The 22005-nt window shown below is 43.8% G+C and overlaps 2 protein-coding genes across 6 annotated transcripts in view; one reads left to right on the forward strand and one right to left on the reverse strand.

Moving 5' to 3' along the window:
* The window catches only part of atp2c1 (ATPase secretory pathway Ca2+ transporting 1), a 38294-nt gene extending 30477 nt beyond the window's left edge, over nt 1-7817 (reverse strand). The window contains exon 1 of one of the 3 annotated variants that reach the window (XM_031576430.1): nt 7710-7817. In XM_031576430.1, coding sequence (XP_031432290.1) covers nt 7710-7733 — 24 coding nt within the window. In that variant the 5' untranslated portion in view covers nt 7734-7817. The other 2 variants (XM_031576433.1, XM_031576432.1) reach the window with 2 other exon arrangements.
* Nucleotides 7818-7936: 119 nt separating this feature from the next.
* Nucleotides 7937-21965, forward strand: pik3r4 (phosphoinositide-3-kinase, regulatory subunit 4). 3 transcript variants are annotated; one of them, XM_031576429.2, is made up of 21 exons: nt 7937-8107; nt 9248-10008; nt 10202-10335; nt 10824-11436; nt 11680-11814; nt 12087-12308; nt 13442-13615; nt 13906-14051; nt 14225-14428; nt 14594-14795; nt 15111-15134; nt 16124-16221; nt 16681-16894; nt 17629-17794; nt 18040-18204; nt 18941-19152; nt 19667-19798; nt 20251-20351; nt 20598-20686; nt 21142-21262; nt 21422-21965. In XM_031576429.2, exons 2-21 carry the CDS (start codon nt 9291-9293, stop codon nt 21590-21592), a joined length of 4041 nt encoding a protein of 1346 aa, XP_031432289.1. In that variant the 5' UTR covers nt 7937-8107; nt 9248-9290; the 3' UTR covers nt 21593-21965. The 3 variants fall into 3 exon arrangements, with proteins under 3 accessions (XP_031432289.1, XP_012692947.2, XP_012692948.2); XM_012837493.3 differs by lacking the exon at nt 7937-8107 and adding an exon at nt 8138-8722; XM_012837494.3 differs by lacking the exons at nt 7937-8107; nt 15111-15134 and adding an exon at nt 8140-8722.
* Nucleotides 21966-22005: the final 40 nt, after the last annotated feature.

The following is a 22005-nucleotide window of genomic DNA, read 5'->3' on the forward strand; positions in this document are numbered from 1 at the left end:
CTCATTAAAAGCAAGAACAAAACGCAGAATTAAACATGTGTTAGACAGGAGGCATGATGGATATCTCTAGGATGAGCTGCCACCTGAAGGGGAAGACTTAAGAGGCATCACACCACAGATGCCATGCACCAACAGCTGCTCTCCAAGATTATTTTCTCTGCCAATTCTGTATCCAGCCTCCGACTCTCAGGCTTCTCATAATCCACCTTCTCGACTCACACACACACACACACACACACACACAGCCTTAGTCATCTCAGATGATCCCATCTTTCAGGCGTGAAGTGCCGTGTTGTCTTTTGTGATGGTACCCCATTTCACTCATCTTTCATTCGTCTCAAGTCTCACCACTCGACAGCCATCTCGGCAACGCCTCTGGGCATCTATTTCGGGGAAACAAGATCTGGCTCCTATCTAAATGAATGGGGAGAGATCAGGCTCCTATCTAAATGAAAGGGGAGAGATCCAGAACTCCACATAGGATGGTCAAATAAACATTAAAAGTACATCCCATGAATCCGTGTTTAAATCTGACATTTAAAGAGTGTGAACATTGTTTCCCAAACCGCTCAAGCATAAAAAGACTTTATTCTTCGTGTTGCCTTGCTCACTGTGCATGCACCACATTCTGTGGAGCAGCTACTGTCATTTCCGTTAACAGTGGTTTATACACTGATTTGGTACAATTTCTGCAGCCCTGCAGTTAATACTCGGGTGTGGTTTACAGTTAATAATACTGTAACATAGTCAATAATTCAATGCACCTTATTTCTAGTTGTAATTGTTGCTTTTATTTGGACTTAGAGAAAATTGTAAAACTTCTGTATGTTAAGAGGACCTGACCTGAGGGAGGCGTGAAAGAGTTCTCACCTCTTCCCTGGCCATGTCAGAGTGTCTCTGATGGCCCTTGGCCCTGCCTTTGAGATCTTTAGTCACGGCTGGAGCCCATTTGCCCTGTGTAAACAGATGGTTCGTACCCTTCCGGCTCCAAGATAATAATTTGATACATATTCATGAAGGGATGGAGCTATGGGGTGACACCCCTTGTTCTAGGAAAGTATAAAACTTGTAATGTTACAATGGCTGACTGAAAGATTCTTAGGTGAAGCTGTTGAGTGAAACCTGTCTCTCCCTTGGTGCGCACCATTGTACAAGATTAAACCTGTTTCCTGGACTGATCATATCTCAGACTGAGTCTCCAACAAATATATGGTATAACAATTACTATCATCCTATATGGGAATGCATTTTTTCCGCCTAGCCTAGTCTAGTCTAGTCTCCTCTCCCCCTTACCCTTCTCGAACACGTTAATTAAATGGTTGTGAAGATTATCGTTCATGGTACTATGGCGTCAGGGAATAAATACATTATTCGACTTGGTTTTGAATGGTTTTCACTGTGAGTGGGAATAGTGTGTGTGTGTGTGTGTGTGAGTGTGTGTGTGCATGCAGGGAGGGGGTGTAGATGTAGTATTTCTGCTCGATATGTCCACCCCTACTTCATACAACTTTGAAATGGCTAGTAGTGCTCACTCCACAACTACATGGCATGAAGTAATATTGAATAAACTGCTTTTAATACACGGGTGCAGTCAATACATCTAGGCTTGTTTTATAAAATGACATACAATACTGTGATGCGGTTTATAGGCAGTTTAGGAACCGCATTTAAGTTTATTTTCATTTTCATAATCTATTCATTTTTAAATACGGTATAACTATCGCAACAGTGGAAATAAACAGAATATGCAAGGGAGGTGAGACATCAGATACGCCGTTTCCAACAATGTGATTGGCTCTTCATTATACAGGGAAGGACTTCCAGTAATTTGTCTCCTTCCTGAAAACGCCTCTGGTCTTACTCACACTGCCCAAGCAGTAATCACTCAGTCTGTCTTCCAGAGACCTCACCTGCCTAACCACCAGAAACAGAAACTACAGTTGTCTCTGCAGTTTCTGTACAGCTAGAGGTAAACAGATACAGGCCTGTCTCTGTAGGGATTTCCATGTTGTCAGAGACTTACAATAACATTATGAGCCTGTCAAACAAGAGGTTTACTTTTACACAGATGCTTGCCCCATGGGATTACATTGTAGAGCCGTTTTGCCGTTGCCGGTTATAGCGTTCTAACTCAATATTTATGGAGACCAAACAATCAGCCAGCAGGTGTGTGACAATGAGCAGAACACCATTCTTCTGCTTCCTTTAAAGCACCTCTACCTTCCTCTCCTCCACCACTCTCCAAAGCATCCAGCCTATTTAAGAGGCTTATCACTCACGGGACCCTAAACAGGACGGACTGGCTGGGAAGGCCACAGCTCGGACTGAGTGCTGGTGCCGCATTCCTACGGGACTGCTTTGGAGTCCGGCCACACTCCTTCACTGTTCTCTCTTTCACTCTTTTCCCGTAAACCTAGCAGTTTACAGTCTGCTGTTCTGGTGGCAGGTCACAGCACATCGGGAGGCAAATATTTAAATAGAAATGAGATAGACAGCATGTCCCCATCAGCCCTGGCGGTAACACAGGGGGGAAATAGGACCCTGTAGACAAGAAAGCTAGCTTGCTTACATGCGTGTGCACGCACACACACACACACACACACACGCACACAGAATGCCATCAAAAAAAGCAATTACTTTTTTATGTGTCAGATAACTTTAAGGGCGACACTGAGGTCACTGCGCCGCAGGGTCATAGAGGCTCAGCACACTATAGCTGAGGAGCGTGCTGTAATCCTGGGGGCTGTGCTCTCCTGGGAGTCCCGGTCGAGCAGTGCTAAAGCTGCTACACTCCCACTGCCACTGCGGAGGAGACCGGTGCTTTGGAGACCTAACCTGTGCAATGGAGGCTAGCTGCGGCCTTATTTTAAAACGTCTGATTCTGAGGCACCCAACACCAGAACCGGATGAGTGTTACATCGAGTTATAGCCAAAACAACGGTCTCTCCAACGGACCCCATTCGGCTCTGCACTTTTCCAATAAACCTTTTAATAAAGCAGTGTGGTCAGTGCCCATTATTAGGTTACGTTAACTACCCAGTCAGTGCATCTGACCACAGACATTCCAGAGCGAGTCTCCATGATGACATATCCCTCCACTGACAAACTGTAGATCAGACTGGAAACCAGAAGACAGATAGCTTCAGGCCAAGGTAAACCAAAAAAACAACATAGACCTCCCCCTATGTGCAGGAAGCGTTCCAACACGGTCATTGACAGTGTGGAACTTTTGGACTGAAAGGTCTGAAAAATAAGGCAGCCCCAAGCACACAAGGACATTATTAATTATTAATATAATTGTAAAATAAATCATATTATGCAATGATACTTTTTCACATTAAATCAGAAATAAAATGATATAGGCGATATCTGTCTTTGTCACTTGTAAGATTCTTTTTGGCTTTTGGTCTTACTTAATTCCGGTCATGTCTGTAAACTCTAAACTTTACCCACCTTCATATATAGGACCAAAACAACTTAATTCGCACATTTTTTTTATCTGGTTGCAAAATTGCACCAACAGGTGTGAAGTCTGAAGTCTACATGACTTCTTGCTCAAGGGTGGGGACCACCAGATCTGAGCTCTTTCAGAGTTGTAGCCTTCTGTGACCGTGACAGTAACGGCTGTGACGGTGACAATTATTCTCCACAAAAGTGGCCAGGTTAGGGTAGACAGACCCAAGGTGTGGCAAAAGGGACAGACACAACTACAGCATGATGACACACCTATTTCAATAACCTAACCAGCCTAAGCGGGGCTGATTATTACATGCTCATGCCCTTAAGACAAATTCTTAAAGGCGCATTGTGTTACTAGGCGCATTGTGTTACTTCCTTGTATGAAATGCACCGTACAAATAAAGTTTGATTTGATTTGATTTGATTTAAAGGAGCATTATGCATTTTTTTTATTTGTAGGTAAATAGTTTTCATTACCTGAACTACTCTCAAATTCACTCTGATGGCATGAAATCATGTAACTATAAACTACTGTCTTTCCCACTAGCCAGTCAGGCTATTCCCTCTGATTTTTGTGATAATGTAGCCTACAGCTTTTATAGCAAATATATCACCAAAATACATCTGTTAGCAACCTAGTTAGGCTTTGGCTGCCATGTGCTATTGTTGGTGCCATGTGGCCGACTATGTGCATGTTCCTACTCTTCTGTTCTGTCCATCAAGAAATCTTCAGCTAAAACTCGATCTTGGTGTGTGACTAAATATAGACAAGAAAAAAAAATTGAGAGGAGTGCACTGACAATGCTGCTCACCTTGAGAAGACGTGTACCAGATCGAAAACAGGCAGAAGTGGAAGCAATCAACAGCAGACAGCCACATGGCTATAATTAACACGTGCAGAATCACGCCATAATTTGTCAGCAAGAAAAGATATGCTATTGCTATGCTACAAGAGCAGGTTATTCAACATTACTCAGGGTCATAAATCAACAACTAAAGGATCAGAGAATCACTGAAGCAGAGGCCTCCAACAAGAAGCCAAGGTTGTGAATGAAAAAAGCTTTAAAAAAATCTAATTTTCCTGACGTCTTCTAATTGACTAGCATCTGACAGATGGGATTGGACAGTTGAAAAGTTGCACATTTGAAAAACAAAACAAAACGCTCAGAGTAGAGAAACGTAAATTAGGGGATATGTGATCTTAAATGCAGGGGTATCATATCAACGAGGACTTTTAACCCCAAAAGCCTACTAAAACTGGCATTCAAAGAATTGCAACAGAAACTTCCCATTTTAACACTCAGATGGCACACTTTTTTTTTAACAAGTCATTGCTACAGATGTGTTTTACACAAATGTGCAATTCTCAGTTTGATTGCAGTCTCTCGACACTGCGTAAGATTTAAGCAAAGCCTGAACTGTGCAGCAGATCTTCAGGCTTTTCAACAAACCCAGGCTCCTATCTTTGATCATCATTCCACAGCAAAGGGCAATAAACAGGGCTGGGGGAAAAGAACCTACGGATAGCAATTCCGAGGACTATTCCGAAGACAGGGTGGCCATTTATTTTGTGGAAAATGCCATTAAGATCCTTAGGTGAGGTAAAGGGGACTCTGAATGAACTCCAAATAGGAGGAAACGGCAGCTCTGTAGGATGGGGTTGAATCTGGTTTATAAAAATCTCTGGAATCTCAAAACCGTAAGGGTGAAGGCAGGGAAACGCATCGTTTCTGACAGATAGCAGTGAGACGTCAGTCCACAAGCACACTAGACTGTGTGGGAGAAGAAAAAAAAGCGGATCGAGACAGATGAGAGAAAACGAGAGCGAGAGAGAGAGGGAACGCCAAAGGTGGAAGATGGAGAGAAGGAAGTACAAAGCTGGTGTGTGTGTGTGTGTGTGTGTGTGTGTGTGTGTGTGTGTGAGTGAGACAGATGAAAAGCACACAGACAATGACAAAGGGGGGAAAACAAAAGAGGAGGCACAAAGTGACGGATAGAGAAATTAAGATGAAAAAGAACAAGCAGAGAGATAGACAGAAATGGGAAAAGGGGAGTCGCCTGGGAGTCGCTGAGGGAGAGGAGAACAAGACCTGGAGAGGGCAATTGGAGGCAGTAATCAGAGATGCCAGCCAGGCTTGCAGTGTCTGCTAGCCACACATCACACCCTCTCGCAAAGGAAACCTGCCAGTAGCAAAAACAGTCCTCCGATTCTCCCCACCACGTACCATTAGCAGCATACACACACTTACGGGCAATCTACAAATACAAGCACATGAATCAACAGCCATTTTCAACAGCCCGAAATACTGTGGTAAAATGGATAAACCCAGCCTTCATGCACACAGTACTCACCACACTAGCACTGGTAATCATATAAATCAATCAAATGTTCAGTCACACACGTGAATGCTGTGACAAGACAGATTATATGCCAGGACGAGCAGCCAGTTTTACACTTTACCATTTTGTGTTTTGTGTCCAGACTTTTTACAGTGTGTGAATCTCCAATCTCCTGTGTAAAAAGAGCATAGCCTTGTTATAGGCGATCCATTACCCTCTCTCTTAAATGGGGGAGGATCTACATGAGATACACAAATTTAGAGCTGATTACTATGCTATGCATACTCAGCTCAAAATCAGAGTCCAACTTGGCAACATGTTGTACATGCCTTGAAATAGGACAAGTGACAAGCCAACTCCATAAAACTCCCACAAACTTGTACATAAGACTTGGGTCTTTTTTGTCAGGACACCACACTGTAATCTAAAAATTACAGCCTTTAAATCGGAAAATTGACTGAAAATCAGTTTTGACTGGGGGGTATGTTCAATGTGATATGTATGTACCGGTAGTCCACAGCCAGCCAGGACTTGAATGGCCACTTTCTTTTCGGTAAATAGGCTAGCACACATGTGTGATTGCCTGTTGTGAGGTTGAACACATCAACAACATGGTTGTTCACTGATGAGACACTGATAGAAACTCCACTGCAATGCCAGGAGCCAGTCTATCTGAATATATGACAACATAGACTGAGGCTACAGTTCAGATAACATCTACCTGTAACTCAAAGGCTCACTAACAAAATTGTACAGGCCAAGCTCAGAATTTGTATGCATTTTTAGGCGATGGTGTCACAAATACAAAATGTCAACGTCTATATTTCGTTCATGAAGAGTGAAATACATAACCAATGCAATACAGACTGTTTGTAGATTGTAAATATAAGCGGTACACTAATATCGCACTAATACACTGTATTTCGAAATAATTGATCGTAGGCAGAAGTGACTAAAGGAGACATATTTCCATGGTATTAAAATAGCATTTACGTTCGTGAAATTCATATGGTATGCATTTATTTGACACTTTTTAGTGAGCTAATGTGTGATCGTTTGAATGTATTTACCAATCATGACCAATGGGAAAGTAATTGCCCTGTGCATTTGTTAGAAAAGTGTGTGTCTTTGTCAACTTCATCCAAGCTGCCATTAGTGAGCTGGTTTGTCTGGTAAGCCTCGGGGAAGATAGACAAATTGCTCAGGTGAGTAACATTTCAAAGTAATCTAACCGTAGCTACCCAATAAATAGGTTAAGATCGTGGTGTGTATACCATCGGTATCTGTGGAGAGTATGTCTACAGGACCATACCAGATAAGTGAACTTATTCTGTGTCAGCAGGCTGGGATGCGTTATGAAGGAGCGTTGGCTAGTAATGTAGACTAGCTGTCGTGCACCACTTGTTTGGTAACAATCCACTGTCATCTAGCCAGCTAAAGATCAGTCCCCGACAGTAAAGTGAGTCGTGTTAGTTAGCTAGCTAACAATAGCAAATGTCTAGCTAGCAAGCTAGCAAGCTTTCAATTTTAACATTGAATCAGGGCGCCTACTATGTCGGCGGTAAGTACTGTAAACTGAAAACACGGATTCGCTTCCTGTGACTATCGTTTACGTTACCACCATTCACGGGTGGTCAGGGTCACAACGAGCACGGTAATAAAATAACGAAATAACACGTCAATCAATGACAATCCAGCAACACTCAAGAACACGCTATGCCCTTTTTCATAGAATACAGTTGAAATATTACCACTGGTGACAAATATACATGATTCGTTCAACTCATGTCATAAAGACTCACGTACCATAAGCTTTCATGTCAGAACAACGCCATCAAGGCTACCAGAAAGCTCTAGAAAGCTTGAGTGAAACCATTGATATCTGGAAGTTGGGAAATTTCTAAACTTACCAGCGGATCCCTTTTCTTCAGCATCTTCCGTGAAAACCACCGTAGCCACTGACGGCACGCGATGAGGTCAACACGTTTGAGGCGTAAATGGGCGGGACAATGCCTCGAACCAAAGTAGGAAAAATATTGCAGAAACACGTGAAATATTGGATGTCTTTCATTCGCTAGTTCAGAGCCATAATGTTCGGTTCAACCTACTCGGATATTCCTATGGGTTGCTACAGAGCTGGTTAAACTCATATTAGGTAGTTGTTATATAGTTTTATGTTAAACTACAACCAGCCTCTAATTGTTTATGAAGGTAAAACGTTTGTAACCAAACCAGCTGGCAGCTACCAATGCTGTTGTAGCGCATGCATAGCTATGCGTTGCCACCTGGTGGACCTAACCAGAACCAGGTACGCGGCAAATTCGCCCCGTGAACTACACTTACTATTTGATGGGCACTTTATAGTTATATTGGCTGTCGAATAATAATAATAATAATAACTGGCGTGCAACGATACACGAATTTCTTTGTTAGACTCATAGTCACTGGGCGATACATTACAATGTTGTGTGCCGTTGCATGAGCCTTTTCTGTGTTTAACACTTTTATTCATGCATACATGCAGCATTATATACTTTTTGGTTGCACCTTCTTAGATATCTGTATGATAATTATTTACTTAAAATATCTTTGGCATTAAACCGGAAATGTGGGATTTGCACATGGAAGTAAACAGGAAGTGATTTTCATTTTAGCTTTAGCAACTAAGGTTAGTTAATAAAAGGACCGTTGAGTATCGACGCTGTTTCGTTTGACATATCATTTTTGTTTTCATTTATTTTTGTCACATTTGGTATTATCATCATCTTTCAGTCAAAATGTTGACATGACAACAGCTAACAGAGGCTCATAGGAGGTCGACGTCAGAAAAAAACATAGCATACAATCTAACTAGCTTCCTTGACAGTTATTTTGCTAGCTAGCCCGCTACAGACAGTGCCCAGTGCACTGCAACGAAAACCAGGTAAACAATGACTTGCAAGACATTACATTGTGCTGAAATCCTTTTTTTAACTATTAAAACTCGACGTGTTCCATGGTATTATGTGATCAGCGTGTATTACGAGTAGTGTTTGTGATTCATTGTTCTCATTTTGGCTTTAGTGAGCATGAAGTCTTGTGTTTGCTAAGCCGCTGTTTCGCTCACTCAGTTGCTTTCTGTCTTGTGAAATTTCAACTGACGAGGTTTAGCAGAATGAACATTTCTAAATGTCACGTTATGGTCAAATGTTTTTTTTTTTTTACAAATCCTATCGTAACCTTGTGGTCTTTGCTGAATCATAGGTTTCTCCTATCAAGCAGCAGACATGATACATTAGTGTTGTGTTTCTTGAAAGTTGATGTAGCGTTTGTGAACTCAAAACTGTGTAAACCATGTAGAGTCTTTATATGGAAATTCGAAGTCGTAGAGTGCTTATTGGATGACCTGTTCACTGGTGTTATTTGATCGAGTGATTCAGTTCTGTATTCTCTCCTGTGCTCATATTAGGACAACAACTGACCACCCTGGGTCTGGATACTACTAATGCACAATGGGGAATCAGCTTGCTGGGATTGCACCCTCTCAGATTTTGTCTGTTGACAGCTATTTCTCAGACATCCATGACTTTGAATATGACAAGAGCCTGGGCAGCACTAGGTTCTTTAAGGTAGCTAGAGCGAAACACAGAGAGGGCCTGGTGGTGGTCAAGGTCTTTGCCATACAGGACCCTTCCTTGCCACTTACCAGCTACAAACAAGAGTTAGAGGAGCTTAAAATCAGACTGGCCTCATGTCAGAACTGCCTACCCTTCCAGAAGGCTACCCTGACAGAGAAGGCAGCCATCCTCTTCCGCCAGTACGTCCGTGATAATCTCTACGACCGCATCAGCACACGGCCATTTATGAACAACATTGAGAAGCGGTGGCTTGCTTTCCAGATCCTCAATGCCGTAGACCAGGCCCACAAGTCTGGCGTGCGCCATGGAGACATAAAAACTGAGAACGTCATGGTGACCAGCTGGAACTGGGTGCTGCTCACTGACTTTGCCAGCTTTAAACCCACATACCTGCCGGAGGACAACCCAGCTGACTTCAATTACTTTTTTGATACGTCCAGGAGAAGGACCTGTTACATTGCACCAGAGAGATTTGTTGATGGAAGTATGTTTGCCACAGAGAGTGATCAAACCACTCCACTAGTGGACCTCACTAGTAACAGTCAGAGGACAAGAGGAGAGCTCAAGCAGCCCATGGATATATTCTCAGCAGGTGTGTGAATTATCAGTAAACTGTAACTAAGCTGTATTGAATTAACTGATGGAATGTCTTCTTCAACATGTCTTGCTCTTTTGCAATGTATTTTGCATGTATTGCTGAATTTTGATTAGCGATTATAATCAGCAAAAATCCATTTATGGTTTTAGTATAATTAACCTATTCATCTAAATTGTCTGTTTTCCAGGCTGTGTGATAGCAGAGCTGTTCACAGAGGGTGTTCCACTGTTTGACCTCTCTCAGTTGTTAGCCTATCGCAAAGGACTTTTCCAGACAGAACCAGTTCTTAAGAAAATTGAGGATCAATATATAAGAGAACTGGTAATGTTTCATATGTTCAACTACAATTTTCACATTTCATTTCATTTCATTTCATTTCATTTCATTTTAAACAGTACTCATATTTTAAAAGACCTATCCCACCTCCCAAAAGGTGCCTATCAATTGTTTCTGCAGTGCTAGTTATGTTTGGCTAGGTGAGTGTTTTTACTACTTTAAAGGGTTATGTAAGTTTTATAAAGCCCAATGACCATGTACACAGCTGTTTGGTGTTTGACTTAGGTTTTTCTTCATCACACCATATTCTGGATTGAATATTCTAATATTCACCATATTCTATATTGGCTGTTTGGTGGGGTGTAAATGTCTCGAAACAATGCTTAATAACACAGGTGGATAGCATATGAGGTAGATCTTAGCAATTCTTTAAAAAAAAAAAAAATCTTTTTTTACAAACGATTGTGGGTATTCATGATTTTGTAGACACTACCACCTACTATGCTATTGTCATTGACTGTAAATGATCCTAGGTGGCACAGATGGTCCAGCCTGAGCCAGAGAAACGTCTTGCGGCTGAAGAGTACTTGAAGCAGCAAAGAGGCAAGGCCTTCCCAGACATCTTTTACACCTTCCTGCAGCCTTACATGGCCCAGTTCGCCAAGGAGACCTTCCAGTCAGCGGACCAACGCGTGCTGGTGATCCGGAAGGACCTGGAGAACATCCTGCACAACATCTGCGGGAGCAGTGGCACGTCTGAGAAGGTCGATAGGCAGGAAAAGGTGTCCCAGGAGCTGTGCAGCAACAAAGAACCTGGCCTGGTGATCCTGGTGTCGGTCATCACGTCCTGCCTGCAGACGTTACGCTCCTGCGACTCCAAGCTGGCTGCGCTGGAGCTGATCCTGCATCTGGCCGTCCGCCTGACCTCGGAGATCCTGCTGGACCGCATCACACCCTACCTGCTGCACTTCTGCAATGACCCGGTGCCCCGAGTGAGGGCTGAGGCCGTCCGCACGCTGGCCAAGGTGCTCGCACTGGTGAAGGAGGTGCCCCGCAACGACGTCAACATCTACCCAGAGTACATCCTCCCTGGCATCGCTCATCTGGCCCAGGATGAAGCCACCATTGTCAGGCTTGCTTATGCAGGTGCGTAGATTGTGCTATATGACGGTCTAATCCAGTGGAATAAAAATGCAATTTTATTTGTCTGTTTGTCCACTGTCCACTGAAAGGTTACGTATGTGAGCTAGAATAACAAGACAGCTGAAGTAACAAAATGAAGTAGGTAAACCAGGCATTAATGTGGAACTCTGATTAAGCAGTATTTATGTGGACAGGTAGCCAGTGAGTCCTGATTCAATCATTTGCTTGTGTTTCGTCATCTTCCAGAGAACATTGCACATTTGGCTGAGACAGCATTGCGCTTCCTGGAGCTGGTGCAGGAGAATAACTTAAACGCAGAGCATGATGTGAATGGGGAGGAAGCAGAGGAGACGCTGCACCCCAATGAAAACTATGACTCTGGTAATTTACCTCCCGCAGCTCTCTGGTCACGAATTTATGAAATTACACCAAAATGTGTCTGCATGGATTTTTTGAGGTTGTGATTGTTTACGAGCCAAAGTCAGCTGATTTACAGCCTGATGTACCAGTGGGCTTTGACTGCATGTGTCACACATTCTCTCAGTTGAGCATCTCCCATACCTCCACCTCTTTCTCTGGTCTTTGTCCCTTACCTCTGAGACCTTTTTTTTTCTGTCCGTCTCTCTCCACTCCCCCCCCCCCCCCCCCCCCAGAGCTCCAGGCCCTGCACGAGATGGTGCAGCAGAAGGTGGTCACCCTGCTGAGTGACCCAGAGAACATAGTGAAACAGACGCTGATGGAGAATGGCATCACGCGCCTCTGCGTGTTCTTTGGCCGACAGAAGGCCAACGATGTGCTGCTCTCGCACATGATCACCTTCCTCAACGACAAGAATGACTGGCACCTCCGAGGAGCCTTCTTCGACAGTATCGTCGGTGAGTACTTCAACAACTGCTTCAAGTAGTGAGTACTTCAACAACTGCTTCAAGTAGTGAGTACTTCAACAACTGCTTCAAGTAGTGAGTACGTCAAACAACTGCTTCAAGTAGTCTATGTGTTTATGTTCTAGTTATACACAGCTATGTAAAAAAGAGCCTTTGCATCATTTACATCAAACTTTCATTATTTGATTTGTGTACACAATCTTTTAGTTGACATTGTTTTGCCTGTTGATAGCATTTTCATAGATCCAGCTTTGATAATAAACTGACTAGATGTACACAGATGGTGCTGAATATTACATAAACCCATCCACCCACACATTCTGGCAACAGAGGGACTCTTAGAGACAGGCTCGGGCAGGCCTTTCTTGCTGAAGAAGCTGAATATCAATAACTGTTGCAGTGAACCATGCATTACCATGCATTATCCGTCCTGTGTATGGAAGACTGGAGGTGCAATGAGAGAAACAATGGATAATCTGCACATTGATCTGCTAAGCAAATTGCAACATGTCCATTGATTTTGAATATAGCACTGACTTAAAGACTACTGAAGTGTATTTCATATTTCCAATTCTACTTCCTAAGTTTCAACCCCTTTTATTACCTTTCCTGTCATATGTCTTCTCTTTAACCCTCCCAACCTCTTGCCTGGCTATGGGTGGAGCTCTCTCTTGGCCTGTTTTCCTTTCCTGTCGTCCTGCTCACTCAGACTCTTTCCCTCCTCTGTTCCCTCTCTCTCTCTCTCTCTCTCTCTCTCTCTCTCTCTCTCCTCCCTCTTGCCCTGTTCTGCTTTCTCACATTCTCTGTGGAGGAGATCTATTTTGAGCGGAAGGAAGGTTTACAGGACTCCAGTATATCTCATGATGGTTCCCTGTTTCCTTTGCTAAAGGTCTAGCTACGTCCTGCTCCATTTAGATCCCCTCCCTACACTGCTCCCTTTGTTAACTGTAGTCCCATGACTTTTGCCCTCATTGTTCTGAGAGAACAAAAAGTCACATGGGATTGATTTTTCGGAACAGAGTCCCTTAAAGGATCCGTCATGAGACTCTGATGTGCCACCTAACCTACTGCACCGCACCCCTGCCAACCCTGTCTGGCTCTCAATGCGTCTTTTCTCTCCCCAGGTGTGGCGGCCTATGTGGGTTGGCAGAGCTCCTCCATCCTGAAGCCTCTCCTGCAGCAGGGCCTGAGTGATGCTGAGGAGTTTGTCATCTATAAAGCCCTCAACGCCCTCACCTGCATGTGCCAGCTGGGCCTGCTGCAGAAGCCGCACATCTATGAGTTCGTCAGCGACATCGGTGAGGGAAAGGAAGGAGCATGAGAATTGCCGTTGGCCTTTTCAACACGCTGTTCGGATTGCTTATTGACCACACTGTGTAGCACAGCATTCATTCAACCCTGCCCACACAAAGAAAAAACACAAAAGACACATATCACACGTAGAAAGCATAACACGTCACACAGTTCAGCACATATGCACCTAATTGATCTAAATAAGTTGACGTACATTCAAGGTTAAATAGAATGCAGTTTTGTAGTGTTACTGTAACATTGTGTAGTGAGCTAGACCTCTGCCTTCCTCTGCCAGCTCCTTTCCTGTGCCATCCCAATCTATGGATCCGTTATGGGGCTGTGGGCTTCATCACAGTGGTGGCCCAACACCTGAACATTGCTGATGTTTACTGCAAGCTAATGCCCCATCTCACTCCTTTCATTACCCAACCCATCATACAGGTAGGACTGCCCTCTTTGTTTTAGTTCAAATGGGGCAACCATATTGTTTAACTTGTCATTGATGGTGGTAGAAAGGTTCTGGTAATACTCAACATTGACTTGTGGAGGTCACTGTGCTGATAAACGAAATGTCTTGTTTATCCTCTGGTGTGCTCCACATGGTGGTGTGTCAGATTGACAAGGAGATCGTCCTCCTGAGTGTGCTGAAGGAGCCAGTGAGTCGTTCCATCTTTGACTATGCACTGCGCGCCAAAGACATCGGCAGCCTCTTCCGCCACCTGCTGCTGCGGCAGAAGAAGCGCAACGGCTTTATCCCTGAATGCCCCATTCCTGAAGATCCTGCCATCGCCCAGCTACTGAAAAAGCTTTTGTCACAGGTTTGGAGATCCAGGTTTTTTTTTTTTTTTTTTTTAAATACAGAGTGATAAATGTGCTGACCACAAAACACACACATGTTGTTTGTTTGAAGAAATGTCTTAAACAAAAGATCATGTGACCAACTACAGATTTCTACCCAATAATATGTATTAATATTTTTGTAGGGAATGACCGAGGCAGAGGAGGATAAGCTCCTCGCTCTTAAAGACTTCATGATGAAGTCGAACAAAGCCAAGGCCAACATCGGGGACCAGAGCCACCTAAGTGACAATACCCAGAGTGGCATCATTGATCTGGGCACCCTGGGTATCACCGGTCGCCAGGTGGACCTGGTGAAAGCCAGACTGGAATCCGAGGACAAGAGAGGTGTGTATAGTGCCAGTGATGTCACAGCTGTTTATTCCTTCAACAGGATGAGCATATGTTGATGTAAAATTACGTTTCGGTTGATGAGCGTTTTATTTAAAATCCAAGGAAACTTTTTAAAATAACTTTCAAAATTCATTGAAAAAATTTAACCAAGAAAACATATATTTCTATGATGTATTTAAAGGGGAGCCTTGCATGTATGCTATATCCTTATTGAAAGTTCAATAATTGGAAGAGAGTGCAGTTAGTGCTGTTGAAGTTGGTATGGGTTTTGTTCATTGGTGTTGAACCATTTAATTTTCTTATTTCCAGCAGACCTCATCAGTCCATCCTCTGGTATATCATTGCAGTGATTTAGTTTCTTAAAAGCATGGTGTTCATTTTGTTTTTGTTGTTGTTGTTGTTGTTTTTAATGACGCAAGCAATATTCACACATTTTATTTTAAGCCACTTCCCAATTTAATATCTGAAAGGATTCTGTTTGTGCCCTTTAAAGCTATTTGAATAGCCCTGTTCAAAGAGAGCAAGCTGCATCCTGTTAACCGCATGGGTTTATTGCATAAGAGACTTTACGCTGTGCTGAGCACTGATTATATACATATCTTTAAGTAACAGTGGGAAATGTGGCCAGTACAATATCCTGACCTGAAGTGTAGATGGTTGCTGACTAACAGAACCCTTCTGTTGCAGTTGGTATATTACAGTCGCATGGAAGTGTCCTGATGGAATGTTGGACCGCTGGTGACTGGACTAATGAAATGACTCACTCAAGGGTTAAGATGTGTTTCTGTAGAGTTAGGTGCACTCCCTGTAGCTGGGCTCCCATTCGGATGTGGCATAAAGTGTACTAGTTCAAATGATATTCAGAATATGACCCAGTGTGTCACATTTATATTAAACAATAATAGCGGACACTCTGAGGTGCATCTTTATGCCATCTGATCCCTTGCTGCTTCGTCAGTGAGTACCACAGAAATCACAAAACAAAGCAACAACCCAAAGAATGTCTAAGGAGAGTTCAAACATAGTACGCTGAATTGAGATTGAATAATCGATGGGTTCTGTGGTACAGTTTAGCAGTCACTTTGTCCTGTATACGCTTTGTCCTGTTTTGAGCATAGAATGTGTTACTTACCAGGTGTCTTGAATTCGTTGAATAGGGGTAACACATAGTCATGAAATTATTTCATTTATATACTGTAATATTTTGTATACATGATGATGATGGTAGAAGATATATATACTGATGTATTAACAAAAAAAAAATCACTATCACGGTCATCAACCTGAAATCACTAAGAACTACTCTTTTGTTGCTCCACAAGCCCGGAAACACACGAAACAGGACTCCAACGTCAATGAGGAGTGGAAGAGCATGTTTGGCTCCTTGGAACCCCCCACCTCTTCCCCGGCCCCACCGACGGTATGTTATATCCCATATGAACTTCAGGCTGCTGGTCCAGTGGACCCAACGGTGCAGAGGCTCAGATGCCGTCGACTGATCACAACCATGATTCTTAATCCTAATCGATTCATCCCATCATAATCATCTGACGCTTGCTTAGCCATATACATTGGTCTACTATTCTCTCTTTCTCTCTTTCTCTTTATCGCCATTCAGTCTTCAGGTTGTTCTCTTCTGTCCCTCTATCCCTCATCCTCTCTTTTAGTACTCCTATATTAAGTGTCATCTGCTCATGAATCAGGTGATGTTTAGCAGCACAATGTGGAAAATGTGTTTGGAAAGTGTTTCAGATGTAAGATGGTCAGATGATTTGATAAACACTGTCAAATGCGCATGGCTCGTTGTCTCTGAGTTCAGCCAGCACTTTGTTGCATCCTGAACCCTTCTGTGGTCTCTTGCTCTCGCTCTATTTTAAAGTTGTCGGAGGGCAGCCAGCCCAGGAAGTCCACAGCGCCAGCGGTCCAAGTGGCGCAGTCTGTAGGCGGGTCGTCCGCGTACCAGCGCCGGCTGACCACGTGTAAGGCGGAGCTGCAGCAGCTGGTGCTGCAGAAGCGGGAGCAGTGCTCCGCCGAGCGCATGGCCAAGCAGATGATGGAGAGCGCCGAGTGGGAGAGCAGGCCTCCACCCCCAGGTACTAACACTCCCAACTCTCATACCCAGACGTGTACAGGCCTCCGCCCCCAGGTACTAACACTCCCAACTCTCACACCCAAACTTTTATAGGCCTCCGCCCCCAGGTAAACACTCCAACTCTCACACACCCAAACTTGTACAGGCCACAAGTGTCAAACATGATGATTTATTATTCAGTACCCCATCAACCCCAACTGGCTATACGGAAAATGTGCCACCCAAATAGAAGGAAGAAAGGGAAATGTGTCCATTACTGTGTGTTTCACCTAGACAGCTGCATTATTGGTCCACAAAAATCAAACATGACCTACTTTATCATCCAGTGCGTATTCCACAACTGATAATACACTTATTCAGATGGCCACTGAATGTTCACCGCACCTACCCACACAACCATTACTGATTAATAACGTTTTACTTGGGCAACCATTACTGATTAATAACGTACTACCTGCCCAACTGCTCCTGACTAATAAACTGGAGTACTGCTAGATTTAATACATCACTCACACTTTGACTGTCAAGTTGAGAAAACCCTTTGACGACCGTCACCAGGACACATCTGGACAGGCACATGCAGCCTGGCAAGCCAGATGTGACTGAACCTCCACTGTAGACAGCTACCACCACTGAAGCACTACACATCCTCTCTTCCTAATTATGCCTACACACACCAGGAAGTCTAGGCTGTTTGTGTTGCTGATTTGGCTGTGCTGTCTGTCTCTCTCCCAGGGTGGCACCCCAAAGGCTTGCTGGTGGCTCACTTGCATGAGCACAAATCTGCAGTGAACCGCATCCGCGTCTCCGACGAGCACTCCATCTTTGCCACCTGTTCCAATGATGGGACTGTCAAGATCTGGGACAGCCAGAAGATGGAGGGCAAGACTACCACGACCAGGTACAGCAGGACCACAAACTGGCCGTTGTTGCAGAGGCATCTGATGTCTAGGCTGAGACTTTATGAGGCTAGCCATCAGTGATTTATTAACAGTATTCAGTTACTTAGTAAATATCCTTACTCTCATTTTGTTGTCGGAGTTACAGTTGGTAGGTGAAATATGAAACAAGATTAAGAGTCCTACATAATGAATAGCAATGCTTTCCGGAGAAGGTTACCAGAGGTGCAAATGGTTTGGATTTCAGGTCCGTGCTGACATACTCCCGCATCGGGGGACATGTGAAAACGCTGACTTTCTGTCAAGGCTCACATTATCTGGCTGTCGCATCAGACAATGGATCCATTCAGCTACTGGCCATCGAGGCCAACAAACCCCCCAAATCGCCAAAGGTGCAACCTGCTCAGACCAGGTGAGTGCTTTTACTGGTCAAACTATTCTTGATTTGGACACTTTGTTGTTTTATTCTGAACTGTGATGTTTTTTGTGATATTTCTTTCTTGCATTAGTGCCTCTTTGATATGCTCTTTTGTTGTTGAAACTTACTGAAAATGGATAAACACAGCTGTTGTGGGTTATCCAATCTTAGCCTAATGTAAACACACGTCTTTGTTTAGCCTAGAGTGTAGATGTCGTGTTGATGATTCATGCTGAGAAGAGTTTGTGGTTCCGAGGTGGGTCGCAGTGCTGTGTTCCAAAGTCGGAAATGGTTGCTACTGTGTTCTCCTTACCAATGTTTGTCGGGTTGTCTTGTCTTCATGCTAACTTGCTTTGTCTGCCGCTGTTGCATGTGAGCTAGAAGAGTTGCGCTTCTCGTGCTTCAGGTCAGGGGGCATAGTTCAGGTGATATCCAATTATGTTGCAGTGATACAGAAAGTGATTGGACGAGAGGTGTGACTGTTTACATAATTTCCTGATTAAACCACACGTACGTTACTGATGAAATCACACATTGAACGAATGCATCCCATCCAAATTTTATTGAGTTCAGAGTTGGCCACGTGTTAAGCTCTCTTATGGAAGCGTAGAAACCAGATTTTTAAGAGATTTGGAAGGGGTGTAAATCTTGTTAATGGGGAGATTAATAGCATGAATATCAGAACAGCTGTTTCTCAGCTCTAACCCAGCTGTGTTGTGAACCTCTCTAGGTTCCTAGACCAAAAGGATGATGGATGCGTAGTGGACGTCCACCATTTTAACTCGGGGGCTCAATCGGTGCTGGCCTACGCCACCGTTAACGGCTCCCTGGTGGGCTGGGACCTGCGCAGCAACAGCAATGCCTGGACGCTCCGCCACGACCTCCGCCTGGGCCTCATCACCTCCTTCGCCGTGGACATGCATCAGTGCTGGCTGTGTGTGGGTGAGTGGCTGCTCTCTTTCATGTCTTGAGCTCACTGTGCATGCACTTCATCTTGTGTCCAAGAGTACTCCTTGCTCTCACCTTCACTTGCCCTGAATGTACCCTTCTGGTGCTGGTTTGCCGGTGCCTCTAGGAATATGTGACTTATTATTTTAATTTTTGTTGAATCTGTACGGTCATGGGCTGTATATAAAAAAGATTGTTTTTGAAACTAGAAGGTCAGTCCGGAGTGTGCAGACCTCTGCCAAGACCAATATGCCCTAATTGCAATGTTGACAAAAGTAAAACGGATCTGCTCCGAAATGTAATGGGTTATTCGTATGCCCATGCTACACCCCTCCACCACGTTTCATGAAAATGTTAGCTTTTGGATAATCCTGCTGACACACAGACACGCATACGGCAATGAAAACATAACCGCCTTGGCGGAGTTAATTATCTAGTGCATAAGAGAAGAGGTAATTCACTCGTGTCTGTCTGTGCCACTTTCTTCTTTTGTGTGAACCACACCAAGGCACAAGTAACGGCACCATGGCATGCTGGGATATGAGGTTCCAGTTGCCAATATCTAACCACTCCCACCCAGCAAGAGCACGAATCAGACGGCTCCTCATGCACCCTCTCTACCAGTCATCTGTGATAGCAGGTATGTCCATGTGTCACTTGTCACCTCTGATTAGTAAAGCAGGGGTGTATTGAGAAACAGACATCAGACATGTATCTAGCTTGTTACCTGTTACATCTTAACATGCTGTAGACCCTGTCAAGGCAGAGTGTACCTTATAATTGACATGTTTTCATTTAATGGACATCTTTTTGTTGAAAGTGACTTGCAGTTCAAATGAGGTATACATCCTATTAGCACATGCACTCCTTGTAGATTGACTACTCCAGATGAGGCAATTCAGCTTTGCAATACCAAGAACTGCACTCTTAAAAAGGGTACTTTTAAAGACCCTTTGTACAATCAGTACCAAAGAGTTCTTCTTTGGTTATTTGTTTTGTCACAGCCTGCAGTGGCTAAGTGCTATGTTTCAGGACAGTGGTCACTTCTCAGCCTTTTGCTCTTAGTCACTGTTGACTCACTGTGTTTTACAGCTGTCCAAGGGAACAATGAGGTGTCCATGTGGGACATGGAGACAGGAGACAGGAAGTTCACCCTCTGGGCCAGTTCTGCGCCCCCTCTCTCTGAGATGCAGGTACTGTGTGTCCCTCTTCCCTTAGAGCCTAGAAACTGTGGCTGTTTATCCATCAGTTCTCTTTGTCATCATAATACATCTGTTCTCTCTTGAATTAAATGAATGAATGAATTAATATGGACATAACCGCTCTATTGACCCAGTGATGTCCCAAACGCATGTGTTTGTGATTATACAGTTTTCGCATTCTTCTGTGTCCCTCTGTGTCTCATGTCTCCTGTACTCTTCCTTTTCTGTCCCGTGTAGCCATCTCCTCACAGTGTCCATGGGATATACTGCAGTCCTGCAGATGGAAACCCGCTCCTCCTGACAGCTGGCTCAGACATGAGAATCAGGTTCGGCTCTAATTACCTCTATTTCACTTCCATCAAATCTCAAAGCCACAAACTCAGTGTTTTGTGTAAAAGCTTTCAGCATAAGGGCATATTTCTGACAATGATGATTACCAATGGGCATTCAAAACATCTCAGTGTCAGGACAGCTTGACACCATCTTCAAACGATGCTTCTTCTGCTTGTCCTTGCTCTTTACCAGGTAGATAATCTTATGACACTGTGATCACACTGTGGCTGTACCACACAGACTGTACCACTGTCAAGGAACTAAGCATCTCTTTTGTGGTTGACCGTGTAATACGATTGAATAAGTCTTGCATAATATGCTATTATCACAGATGTAGTCAACAGAAAGTGTCATTGCAGACATCCCAACATGCCTATGATAATTTCCTCATAATAATCATTTCTAGGGGAGGTTTGTGTCTCATGCTGTGATCCATTGTTGCGGGCAGGTTCTGGGACTTGGCCTACCCAGAGAGATCATACATTGTTGCAGGAGGGGCCCATGACTCGCTTCATTGCCCATCAGTGTTCTACAACCGCAAGATCATTGAAGGCACAGAAGTGGTTCAGGTGTGGAAGCCACTAAACCTTTTTCTGACTTGGACATTCTGGCTTGTGTTTAAAGGGCTGGTGACATGGAAGGGAAAATTGACCTTTCTCTCTCTCTGTGTCCCTCTCTGTCTCTTTCTTTTTCTCTTACACACACACACACACACACACACACTACAGGAAATCCACAGCAAGCAGAAAAGCGGGGCAACAGAGGACGCCCCTCGCCGAGGCCCTGAATCACTTCCTGTGGGACATCATGACATCATCACTGACATCGCCACGTTCCAGACCACTCAGGGCTTCATTGTCACCTCCTCCAGAGATGGAATAGTCAAAGTCTGGAAATAAGATGCATCCCCCTGTGCTAGCGTAGCCACTACTGCGCCACCTGAATTAGTGCTGTAGAGGCTACTGTACCTGTACATTATTTGTGTGAAGTGGATTAATATAATGTAAGCTTATAGGATCCATTTAAAATGTTTCTTTTTGCAAAGTGAGTAATTTTACAACAATCATGAATTGTTATTAGTGTTACAAAAAGAATGTCACTGAATATGCAAGTAGCAAAGGTGGCGTTAATTTAGATTCATGCTAACCCTTGAAACCGCACCATCTGAAACCGTAAACTCAGTATACTGTAAATATGTTCAATGATCTTGAAATTATCAAAGCACCTACTTACGTCATCATGACAATGGCAAATAAACACCCTGTGATGGTACCATATGACATAAGTAATCTTAACACTGTACAGCCTCATG

This window comes from Clupea harengus, chromosome 11 (assembly GCF_900700415.2).
Source record: "Clupea harengus chromosome 11, Ch_v2.0.2, whole genome shotgun sequence".
NCBI classification, from domain to species: domain Eukaryota; kingdom Metazoa; phylum Chordata; class Actinopteri; order Clupeiformes; family Clupeidae; genus Clupea; species Clupea harengus.